General features: G+C 41.6%; 1 protein-coding gene across 6 annotated transcripts in view; it reads left to right on the plus strand.

Annotated features, from left to right (window-relative positions):
- ME3 (malic enzyme 3) overlaps positions 1–19879 on the plus strand; it is a 201515-nt gene that overhangs the window by 108763 nt on the left and 72873 nt on the right. For all 6 annotated transcript variants that reach the window (XM_081282420.1, XM_081282422.1, XM_081282423.1 and 3 more), the window contains one exon: positions 13515–13590. In XM_081282420.1, the coding sequence (XP_081138546.1) occupies positions 13515–13590 (76 nt within the window). The remainder of the gene's footprint in view (positions 1–13514; positions 13591–19879) is intronic.

A 19879-nucleotide genomic window follows, 5' to 3' on the forward strand; every position in this document is an offset into this window, starting at 1 on the left:
AACATATGTTTTCCCAGTGAACTTTTGTCCTCTTTGAAACTGCATTCTGTTCTCTCATTAAATTCCAGCTTTCATGACTAATATGCAATGATAGCTCCAGAAATGTTTATGTGATAAATTAAAGTGGGCAGGGTCTTCCGCTTACAAATTGCTTCAAGATAAGACTCAGATGCCTGGCCATAGAATTGCCTTATAAATGCTAGCATAAAATGGATTTCGAGCTTTTACAACTTCAGCCTTGGCTTGGGGGCCTATTGTTTCAGCATGTCTTCATAGGGTTCTGAGCTCCTAGCCTATTTCTCAAATTGAAACTGTAGAGATTTATGACTCAGTGGAAAAAAAATGTGTGAGTAATTCTCAAACCTGCTTTGGAAAAACAAGCAGATAGGATGTTTTTTTTTCTCTTTATTTTGTACATACATATAAACAAGTGACTCATTGTGCCCCTGAGTCAGGGGGACAACAATTTCAGAATCTCAGGTCATTATTAGCTTTAGATATCAGACATTTGCGTTAGAACAGAAACTTGTTCCAAAAAATTTACTGCCCAGAGACCCAGATTAACCAAAAGCCTTGTAGGCAGCAGGAAGATGTTTGTTTTATAAAGTGGAGACATGTGTGGGTCTTTGCCATGTTCACAGCCATGAAAGAAAGTAAAGAGTGCTAAGTGTGACTTCTCAGGGAAAGGGGGCCTGAAGCCTCTGTGATTATTATTTCTGGAGGAGTAAATATTTCAGTGGAAAAAACACTCCTTTGTACCAACTCTGAGTTTCTTGGCACATTTGAGCATTTCAAGTAACAGCTGAAACTACATTAACCTTCTTTGTTCTAATTGAAAGCATCTGTGTGTTGCAGAATTTGAATTTTCAGATTCCGAAGTGATTTTCTACTTGAACAGGAGTGTCAATTTCAGCTAAAATTCCCATCTATGGGGCCTTTTTCTCCTAATTATAAAGTGTTCCACTGGCTAATGATGCGATGGAGATACAGGGCTTTTCTATGTGTTCATACTTTTGAATGAAAACTTTACTTGTTTGCCTTATTACATACCTTATCAGGATCCTTCTTATTCAAAGAGAATAGATGGAGAAATTCCCCCAATGCTTGGAATTCAACTCAACGTTTTTTAACTGCCAAAAACTATCTCATAATCAACACAGAGCCTACAGCAATAAATGATATTTGAAAATTCCAGGAAAGAATAAGATAATAAAAGCAAATTAGAATCCTATTCTAGTTTTTCTGTATGTTAATAGAGGCCTGTCTTCTAAAGGGCTGTGTGTTTTACGGATTCCCCTGAAACATTAACAGGAGACACAGGAGGGCATAGTAGCTTCTTTCCTGCTCTCCCCTCTATTGGCTACTCCTTACCTCAGTAATATAATCCCATCTCATTGAGCCCCACTACTGTCAGGTGTTAGTAGGGACAACAATCCTTGCCTCCAGGCTTGTGGCCATAAGTTAATGGTGCAGCATTTGTAAATGTCCCCAGTAGGTACAAAATAAATGTTGATTTATTTCTTTCTTACTTTGTAAATTTGACATAAAGTAATAATAACATGACTTACCTGAGGCCAAAGATTAGGACCCCAAGGAACCAAGACCAGGCCTGAGGTATGCTGATCTAACACCTTTACTACTTCATCATTTTTGTCTGTGTTGAAAACTATGCAGAGTTGAGCAAATAGTGCATTACAGATGGTACTGTTAGGGAACAGACATATGAAGATGGTGGGAACACGAGGTTAAGAGAATAATTCTGTAAAATGGGCCCACTGCGCTGACCCCCACATGCTTTATTTTCTAAGAAGCAATTTACCTACAGCCCTGCCTGGCCTCAGTGGACAGGATATGTTACATTCCTCAGCAAACTACCTGTTCACTGAAGGAGAAATGCAGGCCCAAAATAATGTTGATAAGAGGAACCCAGGTTACCCCAAAGGAAGAGACTCGTGTGACTAGATCTGAAACTCTGGGAGATAAAATAGTTCCTCCTAACCATAAAATCTGTCAGAATGTATGGTTAAAAATCCAGTTAGAACCAGTCAGCATGGGCTAAGGTGACCTAGAGTTGCCATGACAGTGGGGATTTTTTTTTTTTTTGTCACCCTTTCATCAGTCAAAAATCAAGAGATGATGGGCTGGGGATGTGGCTCAAGCGGTAGCGCGCTCGCCTGGCATGCATTCGGCCTGGGTTCGATCCTCAGCACCACATACAAACAAAGATGTTGTGTCCGCCGAGAACTAAAAAATAAATATTAAAAATTCTCTCTCTCTAAAAAAAAAAAAAAAAAAATCAAGAGATGGACCTGGGTGGGACTCTCTGGAAACTTTTTCTCTGGGATCCCCAATAAAACTAGAGTGCAGGTGATGCATATTGTCCCTCTCCTCTCTGAAAGGACCCACTCTCTTCCTTAAGAGTGTTCCCTTTACTTTTTCCTATCCCTTCAATAAACTCATTCCTGTTACTCTGAATGACATGTCTGAAATCCTTCTGACTTGGTTGCAAGAATCAGGGTTTGAAGAGGTGGTCTTCACAGTGCCTCAGCTTCTCAGAAGGCCCCAGCTCCATAACAGTATCAAAAAGGCACAGACTTTGGGTGATACATTTTGCATATGTTTTGTGTTATTACTAGGATTCTGATGAATAACTAACTACACAGGGAAGGGGTTCCAACAATGCCACCAGAAGAATGAGTTTGACCTTTTATAGTTGACACCCAATAAATGTTTGTGGTATTGAATTTAATACAATGGATCTGCAGATCAGCAGGTTCTAGAGAGTGAGAAGGAAAACAAATAATAATTCTGTCAAGACCAGGGAAACCAGAATATGAAGTTGCTCTGTTAACCATGATATGAAATTCTGTTTCTTGGAGGGAAACTGACATTAATTTCTTTGGCAAACATTTCTAAAGTTCCAATTTTAATGTATCAAGAGGCTATTTTATGACTGACACTATACAGGTACGTGTATATGCTCACACGGACTGAGTGAGACTGATTTAGTGATGACAGCTTCATTTTACTGATGAGCAACCGAAACCCAGAGAAGTAAGGCAAGTTTGCAAAGTGAATAAGGATTGGATCTGAAATTCAATATCGAGTCTATCTAGCTCCAAATCTGTGTTCTTGCAATGATTCTATGGATATCTGTTGGATCTGTTCCATAGATTGCTAGATTATAGACATAGAATTGAAGAATTTTAGAGGTTATCTGATCTATTTCTTTCATTTGGGGAATGAGGAAACATGTTCGTAGAGGTCTAGTAACCTTCTGAAATTCACATGTCTAGATATAGTGGTGAAAAACTTCTACTGCTCTGTCCTAACTGATTCATTCCCACAATTAGGGAATGGGAGAAAAGAAATGCCATCTATTTAGAAATCTCTTTCTCGAGTAGATTTGGTATTTACAGGGCTACATTAAGGGAACCTTGGAAATCAATGGAAGTAAAGGATGTGGTCCTTACACTTGTAAGGTTTCAAGTCTACTTGGGGAAAACCACCCCAACAGCAAGAGGAAGGCAGAGAAAGGAGAAGGCCAAAAGGCTCTCTGCTGCTCTCTGGCTCTGTGATCCAGCCATTCCAGGCTTGCTTATCCTGTGGTTTTCCTCATTCCTACACTAATGTCTCTGTTAGATCCCATTTTACTGAACTTTTATCCTGATCTGCCTAAATCAGAAAACCCTGAAGGTTTAGACACAAAGTTGTATTCTTTGTGTCCAATATGCCCAGCATAATACCTGACACAAAGCAGAATTCTTAAAGTCCACGCGGGGTCAAGGTAATTGTCAATAAAATCCAGGAAGCCCTGCCCACTCCAAGGTCCCACTGATGGCACCACCTGGACAGACCACACTGTCCATACCTTTAAGCCTTACTCCAAAGATAGGAGCGCTTCACATCCACTGTTATCTGGGAAGGTCAGGAGGAAAGGGGACCTCCAGCAGGCAGGGAAAGGGACATACACCCAGTCCCTTTGTAATGTCCCACTTCAGAGGGAAACAGGATGGGCCGTCCAGAGTGCAGGAAATCAGCCATGGTGGTTCAGTGTGTTTAAATAATCCAAATGTCCTCAAGAGAGAAAGTAAAACCCAAGATGGACTGTAGGTGACCAACCACTGTCCCAGTGATTGATCTATAGGCACCCATCTCCCACTTCAGTCATACTACCCTGAGGACATTTCAGACTGCAGTGTGACTGTTCAGTTCCTCCAGGCATGGCAGGGACCTCACTGCAGTCTCTCAGGGCTCTGCCTCTCTAGGTGCTTGGCTTGTAGATTATTTCTTAGACCTACTTCCTGGTCTTCTTAGAACTGCTCTCTCCTGCAATGCTGCTGGCTTTGGAAGGCTGCTGCAGGGCTTTAAAAATAGCCTCTGTGGGTTTTTGGAGGACAGGTTCCCTTCCTGCCAAAAAATGTGTGGAATGGTGCTTTTCCTCAGCAACAGCAAGTCTTTGTTACAGAGTTGAAAGTACATGTCCCTCTTCTGAGCCTGCTGCAGTCATTTGCCTAATGTCATTGACCCTGTTTTAATTAAGTCCTCTTTTTGTGTTGGACTTGGTGCCAAGAAGCCTAAAGGAACACTATTTCAATGGGTTTTGTTGTTGGGTCTTTTTTTTTTTTCCTAATTCTATTTTAGGAAATTTCTAAGGGTCACTCCTCTGCAGGCTGAGATAAGGCCTAAGAGTCTTTTTCTCAAGAAATAACATTCCCTTAAGTGAACATTATCTTTGTTTTTCTTTCTCATGTAACTAAGTTCTGAAATTCAAGAGAAGTTTTCTGACTCCTGATGGAAACTGGAGATAGTGATGTAATTTACCAGCCTTCCTTGGGAGGAAACTTCACCTGCACTTGCCCTTATGAAATTCCAACAGACTTTGAGTTTAAAGGAATGTACAGACATTCCTTTAAATGACTTTTACTAGTGGCTACTACGTTAGTAGTGCATATTAGCTTTCTAGGGATGCTATAACAAGTAACCACAAACTGGGTGGCTTGGAACAACAGAAGTGCATTCTATCACAGTTTTGGAGACTAGAAATCTGAAAGTGAGATGTCAGAAGGGCCAGGGACTCTCTGAAACCTTTAGGGAAGTTCTTCCCTACCTCTTCTATCTTATGCTATCTTCTGGCAATTCTTGGCATCCCATTCCTTGTAGGTACATTGCCACCATTTGTACCTCCACATCACATGGTCATCTTCTCCCTGTATGCCTATATCTTCCTCTTGTAAAGATGACAGTCCTATTGAATTAGAACTCAACCTAAAAACCTCATCTTAATTTGATTATTCTGCAAAGACCCTATTTCCAAATAAGATCACAGGTACTTGAAGTAAGAATGTCAACTGATTTTTTTGAAGGCAGGAGGGACAATTCAAATGGCTTTGTACCTAAGAAGTAGGTAGACGTAGTGTGACTTTTCAGTTCTTCCAAGGAACTGGAGTCCTATGTTAAATACTTAAATACCTTCACGGAAACACCTTGGAATTTTATTATAAACCAGTTTATAACTGCAAAAAAGAAGAAAAGACCCAAATCTGTCTCACTTCAGCACCACAATCTAGACAACACATGGTACCTAAAGCAGATATTGCCTATGGAGTGCCTCTTGTATGCCTGACTCTGTGCTAGGCCTGAGGTTACAGTAGTGAATAAGACAGATGCTCTCCAGGCCTCCTGGAACTTACAGGGTAGTGGGAGGAGATATGTGTTACAGATCTAATCTCCTAAATCTCAATTACTAATTTCCAATGCCATAGCACTGCTTCCAAGAAGGAATTCATTTCCTTTTCTGTCATTGCCAGAGGTCTGTTGAGGTATTTAATGGCTGCTGGGATGAAAAGGAATGAGAAATCCCTCAAAGGGGGGTGGCCTTTGTTTCTGCTTTAGGCAGAGACCAATATTTTGTTTTATATATTGAGCATCTCTGAAAGATTTTGTTAAATTATACCAAGGTCAGCTTATGCTGTGGAACAAGCAGCCCTGAACTCTCAATGCTTGAAATAAAGTTTACTCTGTGCCTCTACATTATGTACATTGGTTTTCACACATATGCATGTACACACACACACACACACACACACACACACACACACAACCACCTTCACCACCACCACTATCACTACCAACCCCAAACCCAATTTGGGGACTGTACTCTGTGTCATCCTCATTCCAGGGACTAGGCTAATAAAGTAGCCTTATCTGGAATGTACAGGTTGCAATGACAATGAGGAAAAACAAGGGTAGATCACACAATAGGCCTTAAACACCTCCACCTAGAAGTATCTGGTTGAATTTACTCACATTTTATTAGCCAAAGCAGGTCACCAGGCTGTGTTTCAGTTCAGAAAATCATGGAGCATTCTGTCTTGTGCCTGGAAGAGAGAGCATACGATGTTTTTGGAGGGCAGAGTTAATTGCTTCCACATATGATTAGAAAGAAGACTTTCAGTCTTATTCCAGGATGAGCATCCCACAACAAATATGCCTTTCAAATGAACTAAGTACATGAAGGAGCAGAGTAAATATTCAGCGTGGGTTTTGTTAAGCACGAACGTCTTCCCCTCCCTCCCTGCACTTACCCTTAAGTGGCCATGCAAGAGAAGCCATGTCCCTTCTTAGGATACCTCCTCTCAGTTTTGTTCAGTGGGCCCTGATGACTATGCATCAGATAACAGAGAACTTGTGCTCTATTTTTAAGGAAGTGCAGAACGAAAATCCAAATTTGAGGAAAGCCATAAATCAGATGCTATGGTTCTATTAGGCAGCTTTACATCGGTGTGACCAAAATACTGACACAAACAACTTGGAGGAGGAATGGTTTATTTTGGCTCATGGTTTCAGAGGTTTTAGTTAATGGTTGGCTGATTTCACTGCTCTGGGCCTGAGGTGAGGCAGAACATTATGAAAGAAGGGCATGGCAGAGAAAGCTGTTCAGCTTATGGCAGCTGGGAGGCAGAGAGAGAGAGAGAGAGAGAGAGAGAGAGAGAGAGAGAGAGAGAGAGAGAGAGGAGAGAGGGAGGGGGTAGAGAGGGTGAGAGAGAGGAAAGGAGAGATGGAGGAAGAGGAGGAGGAGGAGGAGGAGAAGAAATATATATAGATATATATTCCCCTCAAGTTCTAAAATTGCTCTCCTGAGGTAAACAGGAAAAACTTGGGAGAAGTCATCAGTACCTAAATTACTTTGTCTTTGTGCTGTTTCAGTTAGTAGCTATTAACAGAGATTCCCATGAGTGCCTCTATCCCAGATGCCCATCTCTGCAGCCCCAGGAGTTCTAGTTACTCAGAGGAGCCACCAGCCTTGAAGAGTACTCAGGCTGCATCTGCTTCCCACAGGATATCCAGCACCTGGGGATCCCCAGGCAGCCTAAAATTTACTCCAAAGCTGGAGATATATCTGGGCTCAAAGCCAGGCGTGGGCCTTTTGGAGCATCCCACCTCCCTGCTTCCCTTCATGCCTCCAGCAGAATGGTAACATCACACTTAAAATGAGTCACACAGCTGTCAAAGACAGGGCCCCTCCAGGCATCATTCATTCCCAGGGTTTTGGCTCCTTCTCAAGGACAGAAGGTTGAAACAGACCCAGCTACGGAACACAGAGTGACTCTTGGCACTTAAGTTAGTACCCCAAACATCTGGACAGGACTACCAAGGAAACCGGAGCAGCAGCATGTGCTCAGAGAGTCTCACATTAGCACTGCTGCTCAGACTTACCATATTGGACGGGGTCAGACAAATATTAAATTTCATAAGTCTGTAAGGCTTTGCGTTGGGTGGAGGTTTGCAAACCGCCTCAACTGATCCTCACAGTCATTCTAGAAATATCTCTCAGCCAAACAACCTTGATTCTCAACATTCCTTCTATGACCAGAGCCCAGATATTTCTAGAACAGGGCCAAGTTAAGAGCATCCAGAAACCAGAAGTACATCCAAGGATTGGCTAGTGTTGATTAAGTGACTTTCCCAAGGTCGGTCTGGAGGTCATCAGTGAGCCTGGGGCTGAGACCCTTTTCTTCTAACTTAAAATAATTGGCCTCCTTGTTAGTGTAGGAGAGTAAATCTAGTTTACTGTATCTTCATATTTCTTAGTTGGGATGGACCCCTGTAAGCACAGACAGATTAACAAAAGAAAAAAATTAAGAATATGTATACCTCTGGGAGAAACCCAGAGAATGAGTAATTCTCAAAGATCTGGCTTTTGAGTTCAGACTTCTATATCATTTTGCACTGAAACAAAGAAAGAAGATTTTTGGACAGCCAATAATGGTGAGGTAACTAGGAAACAAAGGTAAGGCTGTGGCATGGGTTAAATTGATGCCACCTTTATTAATAAGAGCTTCCAATGATTTAGAATCATCATCTTCCTGATACAGAGATGACCTTCTTGCAAATGAGACTTCTTTTGTAGATGTAAATTTATCTTTAAACAAAATAATTTTTACTTGTTTTCAGAATTTCTCCTTGTGTTTGCAGTTTCTCAAAATAAATAGCTTGAAATAATCCTCAGTAGCATATTTTGGGGTGGCATAGTCTGGTCTCCTATAGTCTATATGAGACCAAGGTCCAGCCACTCACTGCTTGAAAGTCAGTACTTGAGAGCTGACAGTTGATAAGAAGGAAATCCATTTATTTACTTTAGGTCCTAAGAAGATGGAATGAGCTATCATCCTCAAAGCTCCATCTTGGAAAACTCAGGTACATGAAAGGGGCTCATTCCATCTTTGTAGGGTGTAGGGATTAACAGGTAGGAAACCTACATGCTAGGGAGAGTCTTCCTCAACCACAGTGTGTCTCCTTTTCTCTTCTTCTCTGACTAGAGAATTGCAATGGACCTTGACCTCTTGAGCTATTTTGTATAGTTCTTTAGATAGACCTATTAATTTTCTGCAAGTTAAACCTCATAGCAGATGACATGCTTTGTGTTAGTTTATGTACAGAAATAAGGAATAAGGAGGGGCATTACATATTCTGATGTAATCTGAGGGTCACCAGATGTTCTGGGTTCTGTAAATCTAAAGAAAGATTATTTAGCAGTTTACATCTTCATTATTTAGATGCAGCTTCTCTTTAGGATTTAGAATGCTAGGCAAAGAGAGAAGGAGTAACCGTGCAAAGGACAACCCACAAAGGAGTGCCCCACTGGTACACAGTCATGGATATTTGGGGTACCGTATTCTTGATGTCCTACATTAGTATTATCATCCTGTGTGACTATGCTCTAGATGAACTGACAGGGAAGAAATATTAAAGCCACATCTATGGGTGAAAAACAAACTCATATGAGAGGTGTCTCTAGCAAGACCTCCTCAAGTCATACCTCAGAGTGGCAGCTGAAAAGACCTGGCCTAAGAGTTCTTTAAAAGGTTTTAGGTTTATAGGTTCCACTTGGCTCATTTATCCTACTGACACCCCTACCCCTACTTAACTTTCAGGAACTTATGTGTAACTATTATTTTCATCCAGGGAAATCCTTGAGACTCATTATTATCCACACAGTATAATTTGCCAAACTTAAGCTTCATAGAGATCATCTTTTGACACAAGTTCCAATCCAATGCTTAGTTTTTGTCTTAATTGATATGTCATTTCAAAATGACCTGGCAAATACTTGTAAAAGGGAAGGGAAAAAATCTTTTCTGCTATGCATCTTGTGTTCTGAAGCTGAGGCCCTATAAATTAGACTGACCAGAGACAAATTAACAAGAGAAAAACAAAAAATATGTCCATTCTGCATTGGAGCATTCATGAGTACCCAAAGGGGTGGAAAAGAATTTGGAATTTAATACTATTCTAGATTAAAACAAAGGAAAGGGGGGTTGGGTCTTTGGAAGGGCAGGGATTTTAAAGAGGTGTCCAGGAAAAGTATGGCAACAAGTTCTATTATGTAGATTTAAGTCAGTGCCTTCTTCACTGATAAGAGTCCTTCTTTTGATACAGGAGAGGGAGGTATTTGGTCAAATGGAAATTTTTTATGAATGTAAATTTCCTTTACAAAAATAAAACTGTACCCAATTTTTAGAGGTTTTCCCACATCCCTGATTAATGCAAAGTAACAGTTTGTTGGGAGCCATGTGTGAGCCGTGTGTGAACTGGGCAATGTTTGATTCATTAAGGCAGGGAAGCCCCTTTTCCGGGAACTCCTAGGTGAAATTCCCCAGTTCAAGAAAGCCCAGATCATGCTGGCATTCTGAACTAGATCACAGCTCCAAGTTCAAACACAGCTGCTGGAGATGGGCATAACCTGCCAAGCACCAACAACCTGTTTATCTCCACTCCCATCCTGTTCCTGCTGAAGGAGATCCCTATCCATCCCCTTTGATCTGTACCAATATAAATAAAGCAAGTGCAGGCCTTTTCTTTGTTAAGTCGGACCCCTCTGGTCAGCTCAACTGTCACACCCCTGCTCTGCAAATATATAATTCTTGCCTTTTCCTCTTTATTTCTTGATATATTACTTTCATAACTTATTTCAGAACCAGCCCATCTCTCCGATGGGTACTTACTCCCTCGCCCATGCAGGACTAAAGAGGCATGCTTTGGGGTGGCAGACTCAGGTACCCTTCACCTGCAGCTTGCTCTCAAACCTTGTGAGTAAGTTAAGTCAAATGCCTACACTGCTCCCTTCAATGTAGTGCATAACACCTTTTTTAATCAGCCTTTTTATCACTATGACCAAAAGGCCTGAAAAAAAAATTTAGAGGAGGAAAAGTTTATTTGTTGCTCATGGTTTCTGAGACACAGTCCACAGTTGACTGACTCTATTCCTCCAGGCTTAAGGTGAGGTAGAACATCACAGGGAAAGGGTGTGGAGGAGGAAAGCTGCTCAGGAAATGGCAATAAGGAAGAAGAGAGAGAGCTCCACTTACCAGGGACACTGAAAGCATGCCTCCAGGGACCTATCTCCTCTGGCCACACCCTCCCTGCCTACAATTACTGCCTAGTAAATCCATTTTGGTGGATTAATCTACTGATTAGATCATACCTCTCAAAGTCTAATCATTTCACCCCTGAGAATTCTTGTGTTGTCTCATTAACTTCTGGGGGACACTCTAAACCAAACAGGGCCCTGAACCCCACATCTTGAATGTTTTCCTTTGCCTTTGCCCATCCACCATCCTCCAGGTGTTTATTTCCCTGCTACAAGATAGCATAGCATTATCCAGCACCACCCAGCATTAGCCAGCACAGTGCACATGACCTCTGAGTCGGATACAAGATAATACCCCTGCAAATTGCCTGTGCTCTGACTCTGATCCAACTTTATTCAACACTTTTCATCTTTATCCCTCAACCATTGTCGTTATTAATTTATTCACCTCTCCATTTATTAAAAAATTTGTCTTGTACATCTGTTATTGACTAACCCTGGTGTTACAGTGATGTACACTATCAAAAATAAGTGCAGACCTTGCCTTCATGAAGCTTCTGGTCTAATTGGGGTGTGAGGGTGTATTACCTGAGTAGCCACAGAAATAAATGTTGTAAGTTTGCATATGTAGGGATGAGGAACTTGGAGCACATCACAAGGAGCCTCTACTTTGGTTTGGCATTATCAAAAGAATGGGTAGCAATTAACTAAAGAAGAATGAGAAGTGGCAGCTGTACCAGACAGAAAGAATAGTAGATTAACTGCCCTGAGGTAGAAAGAACATGGCCCTTGAAGGACTGGAAAGAAGGCCCGTGTGGCTGAAGAGTAGAGAATGGGAGGAATGAGTCTTTGCTTTGTCTTGCCTTTGAGTCACAAGTGGTGGAAGATTAGATCATTAATTTTTCAGGTGTCCTAAGTATGAAGTCGCTTTGACACATGTCAGGTAGACAGTTAAATACAAAGATCTAGAGCAAGGACTCTAAAACCAAGAATGATTTTATTCTCCCAGGGTATATTTGATAATATCTGGAGACATTTTTAGTTGTCACAACAGAGTGTGAGGTGCTACTGGCATCTAGTGGGTAGAGGCCAGGGAAGCCACAAAACATTCTACAATGCACATGACAACTCCACTCCTCAAAGCAAAGAATTGCCCAACCCAAAATATCATTAGTGCCAAAGGTAAGAAATCCTGGTTTTCAGATATCTGACAATCATTGGCCAAATGCTTTGACATTGATGAGATCATATATAGAGAGAATAACAGTGAGAAGGAAATGTCTCTCCTGATCAGCAGTAATCAACATTTCTACTCAGTTCTTTCAGATTCCAGCTGCAATAGTTTGGGGTTTTGTTTTTGTTTTTTTCCCCAGTCCCCCTGTATATGCAGAGTTCAACAGTCAGTGACTTGGGAAGATTTAATACACAGATTTAGGAGCTCATCCCCTCTGAAGCTCCTTCCCCTTCAGCATTTTCCCCCTGCACTTCCTGGCTGTTATTCTACCCAAGCTCTATTCTTTGATACCTCAACATAGTAAAACCTTCACTTTCTGCTGCCCTAAGTTTCTTGAAGATTGAACTGCCCTCGGGCAAAGAGCTGCAAATTCACAAATTTCAAAAGGTGTAATTCTTTCTTTCCAAAGAAAGCTAACCTACATTTGGCTAACCTCCATTGCCATAAACACACACACACACACACACACACACACACACACACACACACACTTCATAACATAACAATAATATAATTGCTTAGTTATGAATAATTTTATAATTGTTATCTGCAGGAAGATTATTCTATATAAGCTACTATGTCACTATCAGAAGCCAGAAGTCTTGTCTTTGTTTTTAGGACAATAAAGACTTGGGCATGTTTAATGGATGATGACAGATCATGGGACATCTACTAGAGTGAGTGAGAGACAAAGGAAGCCCCACACACACTACTGATCCCAGGGCAGAAGACTCATATCCACATACTTTAGGTCTAAACATTTAATGTTCTAAACCAAGCTAATAAGCTATTAAATAAAATATGTTCTAGTAACTTACTTTTAGAAACATACCTTCTTAATGGGATGGAAGGCCAAGTTTGAATTTGGCCAGTGATGCAGAGAAAACTATCCAGTGACTAGAACCCCATCCCATTTCCATCCCTGTTCCATACCCCATTTCAGAGACTTCATGCACATGAGTCTTGATATCTCAACCTACATGTCCAAGTTCTAGTCATAGCTCCAAGTCTAGGAGTCCAACCACTGCAGGGTGATCTGTACTCAGGAGGAGGGACCTGGGGAAGAGAACCACAGTTTCTGAAGCATCTTTAGGGTCATTCAGTCTGTTAATTCTGGGGTCCTGGGTACCTGGTATAGAGGGAGAAAAAAGGGTGCAGACTCTGGAAAATACAGGCTTCGGGGGCGCACATTCCTTGGCCCCATGGGCTCTAGACCCCATGGAGAAGAATAATAGGAGGAGGGCAAGAATAAGACCTTCCAAATGTGTGGCTTTGGGAAGGGATCAGATCACTCTTATCCAGGTCTATGGGCAAAATTAAGTGATGCAATGCCTAGCGCTCATGATCTTTGCTTTGTTCCAAGTCTGACTGCCTGGTTTCTCTGTGTATATGTGTTTATTTCCCTAGCGGGCTGTTTATCACCATTCATGACAAAGGCCATCTTGCAACAATGTTGAACTCTTGGCCAGAAGACAATATCAAGGTATGATCCTATTTTCATTGCTATTGCTCTAACGTTGGGTGAATCCTTTCAACTTGCCATCAGTCATTTCCGCCTATAAAATGAGGATTATGATACAAAAGGATACATACTGCACACCTTTCTCAAGACCAGACCAGAGACCTGTTATAGCAAAACCACAGAGCAGAGATTTACATTAACAAGGCACCCATATGAAATTGCCTATCATCATTGTCACCACCATCATCATCATCCAGAATATATATTCATCATATCTGCTAAATATATAGTGCCAATTTCCATGATGAATACGGGGGAAATCAGACCATATTTTCAAGTAGCTGCCATGCCATAAAGGAAATAAAATATACACACACTGTTTTTGTCAGCTTTTTCGCTGCTATGACTAAAAGACCCAACTAGCACAATTGTAGACGAAGAAAAGTTTATTTGAGGGCTCAAAGTTTTAGAGTTCTTAGTCCATAGAAGGCTGGCTCTGTTCCTCGGGGCTCAAGGTGAGGATGAACATCATGGAGGAAGAGTGTGGCAGAGGGAAGCAGTTCACATGGTGATCAGAAAGCAGAGAGAGATGTCTCCACTTTCCATTTACAAATATATACCCCAAAGACATGCCCCCAATTCCCATCTCCTCCAGCCACACCCTACCACTTTAGTTACCGCTCAGTTAATCCCATCAAGGGATTATTTCACTGATTGGGTTAAGACTCTTCCAACCCAATCATTTATCCTCTGAACCTTCTTGCGTTGTCTCACATGTGAGCTTTTGGAGGATGCCTCAGATCCAAACCACAACACACACCAAAGACTAGCAAGGCAGAACTTGACCAGAGAAAAGTGAAGTCTACAAGAAGAACTAAGGGTAGACAAAGAGACTACTTTTAGCTCAGGGGAAGTCTTGGATGACTTCAAGAGGAAAAAGACATTAGAAGAGGGCCTTGAGTTTGGAACAGTCAGGCATTGTAGACTGGGGCATAGCTGAGGATCTTCTATACAAAGCTTCTAGTGAGCAGTGTTTTCCCTCTCGGGTTCATGGACCCCAGGTATACACGACAGTAGGGCTATATATACAGAATGACAAAGCAAACCTGGAACTTCTTCCTGGAGTACCAATTTTAATTTTTAAAAAAAACTTAGGGAGAAAACATTTTTATATAACAAACAGGATAGAATATGGAATGCAACAGTTATGTTAATTTTTTAACATAAAACATATACAACTTTGCAGAAATTTATTAGCCTCTGGCTAAATCTCCAGATCTCCTCCTGCCATATGGATTTCTATGGACAAGTTTGACGGTCTCTACCATCAATGGTCATTGTCACTTCTGAAAACAACATGAGTGAAAGAAAATGCAAAACATCTCCTGGCTGCCTAGTGAGGGTATATCTGGTACATGATCCAGGAAGCACTGGAGCTAACCAAGTGTGGTACAAGTAGTCCTTAGGGCCGAGGCTCACACCACCCTGCCTCCACTGGGAGGCTGTGGCACTCCAACATTATTTTCTCGCCAGGGCCTCCCTCCTCCCTCTATCCCTGCCAGTTTGCCTTCTTCAAAAGGCACCAAATATAGCTTCTTTTTCCTATCTGTGTTTGTGTTCCACCCACTTCTGACCCTCTCTGGGAAGTGTTATCATGAAGAACCACAGCAGGTAGGGGGATGGTGGTGCAGGACTTCTGTGTGCATGTAATTTGCCCTGTGCTTCTCTTTCCTGCTGATCTGCTTAGACTCCAGTTATATGTAGGCCTTGGCCTTGCAGGTTTGGGTCTCAGTCCCAGGGAATCAATTTTCCAGGGCATGTCTAGGATGAAGCTATCATAAAATCTTGAGAACATTGAGAAGAGCCAGTTCACTCAAAGGGGAGCAAACTCCAGGCTAACCTGAGTAGGCATTGCTGAGGGCCTGCAAGCTAATCTTTTTCACATTCCTGGACAGTGGAACCATGGGAAACCTTGGGCATAGTAGGCACTCAGGAAATGCTTGCTAAGTTGAATGAACTCAGTCAACAACTGTGGTGAGCAACTTCCATGTATCAGGCACTGTGCCAGGAACAGCAGAGGGATCCCCATTAATAAACAGTGTACTTTTTTGTAAATTACAAGTAAATAGAAGAAGGAAAAGTTCCCCCAATGCACACCAACTTAAGCAGAAATAAAAAGGCACCCATTCCTTTAGGCTGGCACTGGGACTGGATTTCAGGTTTCAGTTGCTTCGTTTCATAGGGCACAATTTATAAAAATGTTACCAGGGCCATGCTGCGAGAGATGCAAAATAAGAAAAGCATGAACTATGCCCCCAAAATGCTTTATATTAGGGTTGGAAAATCATAATATGAATTCAAAATAGAAACTTAGGGGGCTGGGGTTGTAGCTCATGGGTAGAGCACTTGCCTAGCATGTGTGAGGATCTGGGTTTGATCCTCAGCACCACATAAAAATAAATGAATAAAATAAAGGTATTTTGTTCATCTACAACTAAAAATATTTTAAAGAAAGAAAGAAAAAGAAACTTAGGAGCCAAATATCCACTGATTTCACTGAACATATTTTGAGACTCTTCTAAATATGGAGTGCTAATTACCAGAGAGATGGAGACAGTGATTTTAGAGGAAGAGAAATGGAGGCTTTGGGATCACCCTAGAAGAAGTGGGACTCAAACAAGCCTAGAGAGACATCCATACCCTTAAGAACAGTGTAAGTTATGAGCAGATCTGGGCCAGTGAGAGGCATCTAACTCAGTTGCACTTGGTCATCATTCAATAAACACCTACTCTATAAGAGTTCCTGGGGACTAACCCTAATAATGTGTGTACACATTGAAGGGAACTTGAGTGGATATTGTTATTACCAGAGGTGGCAGACACAGCTGTAGCACACAGAGCCTAGGGGCCACCGTGGAGGGGTTCTTACCTGGGAATCAGAGGCCACAAATGAGCAGTAGGATACATCAATTTGGTCCTGAGTAATAGTTGAAATTTTTGAATTTTTAGACAAACTTTCTTGCAGATTTTTCAATTTTTAAATGATATTTTAGACACATCCAAAATGCTTTTCAATACAGAATTTGGAAACAGGCTAGAATATTCTGCGGAATACAGCTATATAGTGAGTAGAGAAGGCTTTCAAAGTCATTCCCCTTTTCACGTTTTTTTTTTCATTTTTTAAATTTATTTTTTATTGATTCTTTTTAGTTATTTATAACATTAGGATACACTTTCATATAATCCCAAAAGCATGGAATATAATTTGCTCTAATTCAGTCCCCAGCACATGCCCTCTTCCTTCTGCTCTCTCATCCTGCTTCCCTCTCTCTACTGATCTTTCTACAGTTTATTTATAGTATTTTTTAAGTTAATGTCTTATAAATATACTTGATGTTGAGATTCACTGTGCTGTATTCATGGATGTACATATGAAAGATCAGTCAGATTCATTCCATTCTTCTTCCCTTTTCCTGTCTCTCCTTCCTCTCCCTCAATCCCCTTTGTCTGTTCTACTGATCTTTCCTCTATTTTGATGGAATCCCTCTCTCTTTTATTTCCTTTCTCACTCTCTTTCTTTCTTCCCTGCCCCCAACCCCACTTTGGATTAGATACTATATATCAGAGAAAACGTTCAACCTTTGAGTTTTGGGGACTGGCTTATTTCACTTAGCATGATAGTCTGTGGTTCCATCCATTTATCAGCAGATGCCATGATTCCATTCTTATCTATGGCTGGGTAATACTCCATTTTTTATATATGTCACATCATTTTTAAATAAGGGGGTTTATTTTTAAAAATATCAAAATCCATGGATTTCTGGGTCCTCTGAGAAAACTAAAAGCTCTGAATATTGAACCTATAGTTTGACATGTAATCAAGCCCACTATGGCTGATTGGACTGCACCTGACACACACCAGACCCCAACCCTGCCCTACTCACTGGGCTTTTTCTGAATGTTCCTTCTCCCTCTCACAGGGTACCCTTTAAGAGACTCAGAAAGTTCTAAGTCATAGAACTTTCTTGTTTTCTGATGTGTTCTACAGTTGCCTTAATAAGAGGCAACAGTCTCCCTACCTAGGTAGGGGATCTCTGTTCATTATCCTTTGCATGGCACTTTGGAGCTCATGTAGGACTTCACCGTTTGATCAGATCTTCATAGGCACTGTGATCTGTGTGCAGTATGGACTGCTTCTGAAACCCCCGAGGTGGGTCTTGAAGAACAGAGAGTGTTTTGTTCAGATGAGCCAGCTGAGGTTAAGTGGTGTGCCCAAGAGAACCCCTAAGCATCAGTGCCCAACCCAGACCTTGCTGCTCAGCAGTCTCTCCCCCAGCTGCAAGCTGGGGAGGCAGAGTTTTTCAAGGTTCAGGTATCTTTGGACCCTGGTGTCACTGACTTCCTCGTGGGAAAGGAGGGCAGATTTGGAGGAGCTTCTGAATCAATGTGGAAGGTAAAAAATGACTTTCTGTGATTTCTCAGTGAGAAAGCAGAACTGCAAACATATGTAAGAGAAGTAAACTGTGAGAGAAACGGGGCCAAAGCCCAGGACTGAGGAGTGTATGAGGTTTTGTGGAACCTTCTTATTTAGGAAGGAGGAGGAAGGCCACAACAGGCCACCCAGAACTGTCCAGCATAAATCAAAACGAGGAGTGAGAATTGCTTTTCTGACTCTTTCCCACAGTGGCCCTTGCCTGGAGCCAGAGAAAGTCTCAGCTAAGAATCATCCTCCTCCCCAATACTTTTCCCAGGCTCCTAAATCTCCCCCTCACCCAATCTCAACAGTTTCTGAGAAGAAAGGCTGAGAGGTAGATGGGTAGGGAGCCCAGGAAGCGTCGTCTGCTGCTAGGCACCAACCACAGAGATATTTCAAGCTGGACCAAATTGCTAGGGCCAAGCTTACCTGTCACGCACAGGATAGGCTTGTGTTAAGCCCCACTCTGAGCTCAGTGTCAAGAGATTGAGATGTTCCTGGAAATGTCTCTGAGATAGAAATTAGCATATTAGGTAGTGTTCTTGGGTCAACACCCATGGAAGGGAAGGAGGCAATATAGACCAGAAGGAGAGGCTGGACTGCACTTTGAGAGTGCAAGGAAAACTAAGCTGAGCCCAGAGGAGACACTGGAGCTAGAACAACCCCCTTCAAAGACATCCTGAGCTGGAGCCAGGGAGTGGGCCTTCAGACTCCTGCAATGATCAGTCATTGGTAGCAGGCTATCCTTGGAATGGAGTGTCATGTTGGGCAAGATGACTTTCTTCACTAGACAAAATTCCTCAGGTAGACCGACAGCTGAAAGTAGCAATGGGGAAAGATCTTTCCATAGGACGATCTTGGGCAGCACATCACCATATCCACCTCACAGTATTATACTAAGTAAGTTTTTTATGTAGACTAACCCATTGAATTCTCCTGACAACCTGTGATAGAGGTCATTATTATTGCTGCTTTACAGACGTAAAAACTAAGGTTAAGTTTTTTTCAAGTGAGGAGTAGAACCAAAATTTGAAACTAAAGTCTATGCATTGTCTATGTTGTGAAGGTGAGGAGAAAGAAGAAGAAGAGGAAGAGGAGGAGGAGGAGGAAGAAAGGAAAGATGAGAGGGAAGAATGAAACAAAGGAAGAGGAAGGAGAGGGTTGTACATATAGTGTTGCAGGCAGCCCATGACCATAGCTACAAGCCATAGAAGCCCCACAGCAAGTAAAGAATCATATCCCCAGGTCAGTCTTGGGTCGGTCAAGCCCATTGAGTCACCTAAGGCAAGTTCACTATAGCTCTGAGGTAGGTGGGCAAAGAAAAAACGCAGCATACCACCCCCAAATCTCCAAATCTCCCACTAGTCATCTGAAAAACAAGGGAGTTATGAGTTATAAAACTTCCAAGCAAGGAAAATGTGATTATGTCATTCCATAAAATTGCTGCTGGGCTTTACAACTGAAAGATGCTGCCCAGGTTTTCCCTAAGCCTTTTGATGATCTACAGAACCCTTGGGAGACAAACCCCATCCAAAACTTAGCAAATAAGAAGTTATCTATTTACTCAACATTAGCTCCATTGTTGTCATGGAAAATGGGGTGTAGCATCTGTTCTCTGAACTTGTAAATCTTCACCAACTCTGAATTTCTGTCCAGTGCAGAAATAACTTTCTGCTCTGTGTTGTATTTATTACATTGTTCAACGTTTATTGAGTATGTATCAAGAGTTTAGAGGTACTATAAAGGATGAGGAAATGTATATAACTGTAAATTAAGAAGAAGATGAGGGAAAATTCAAAGGGTAAATTGGGTTTACAGAAAATCTAAATGTCAGTC

This window comes from Spermophilus citellus (genome assembly GCF_964194105.1).
Source record: "Spermophilus citellus genome assembly, chromosome: 2".
NCBI lineage: Eukaryota > Metazoa > Chordata > Mammalia > Rodentia > Sciuridae > Spermophilus > Spermophilus citellus.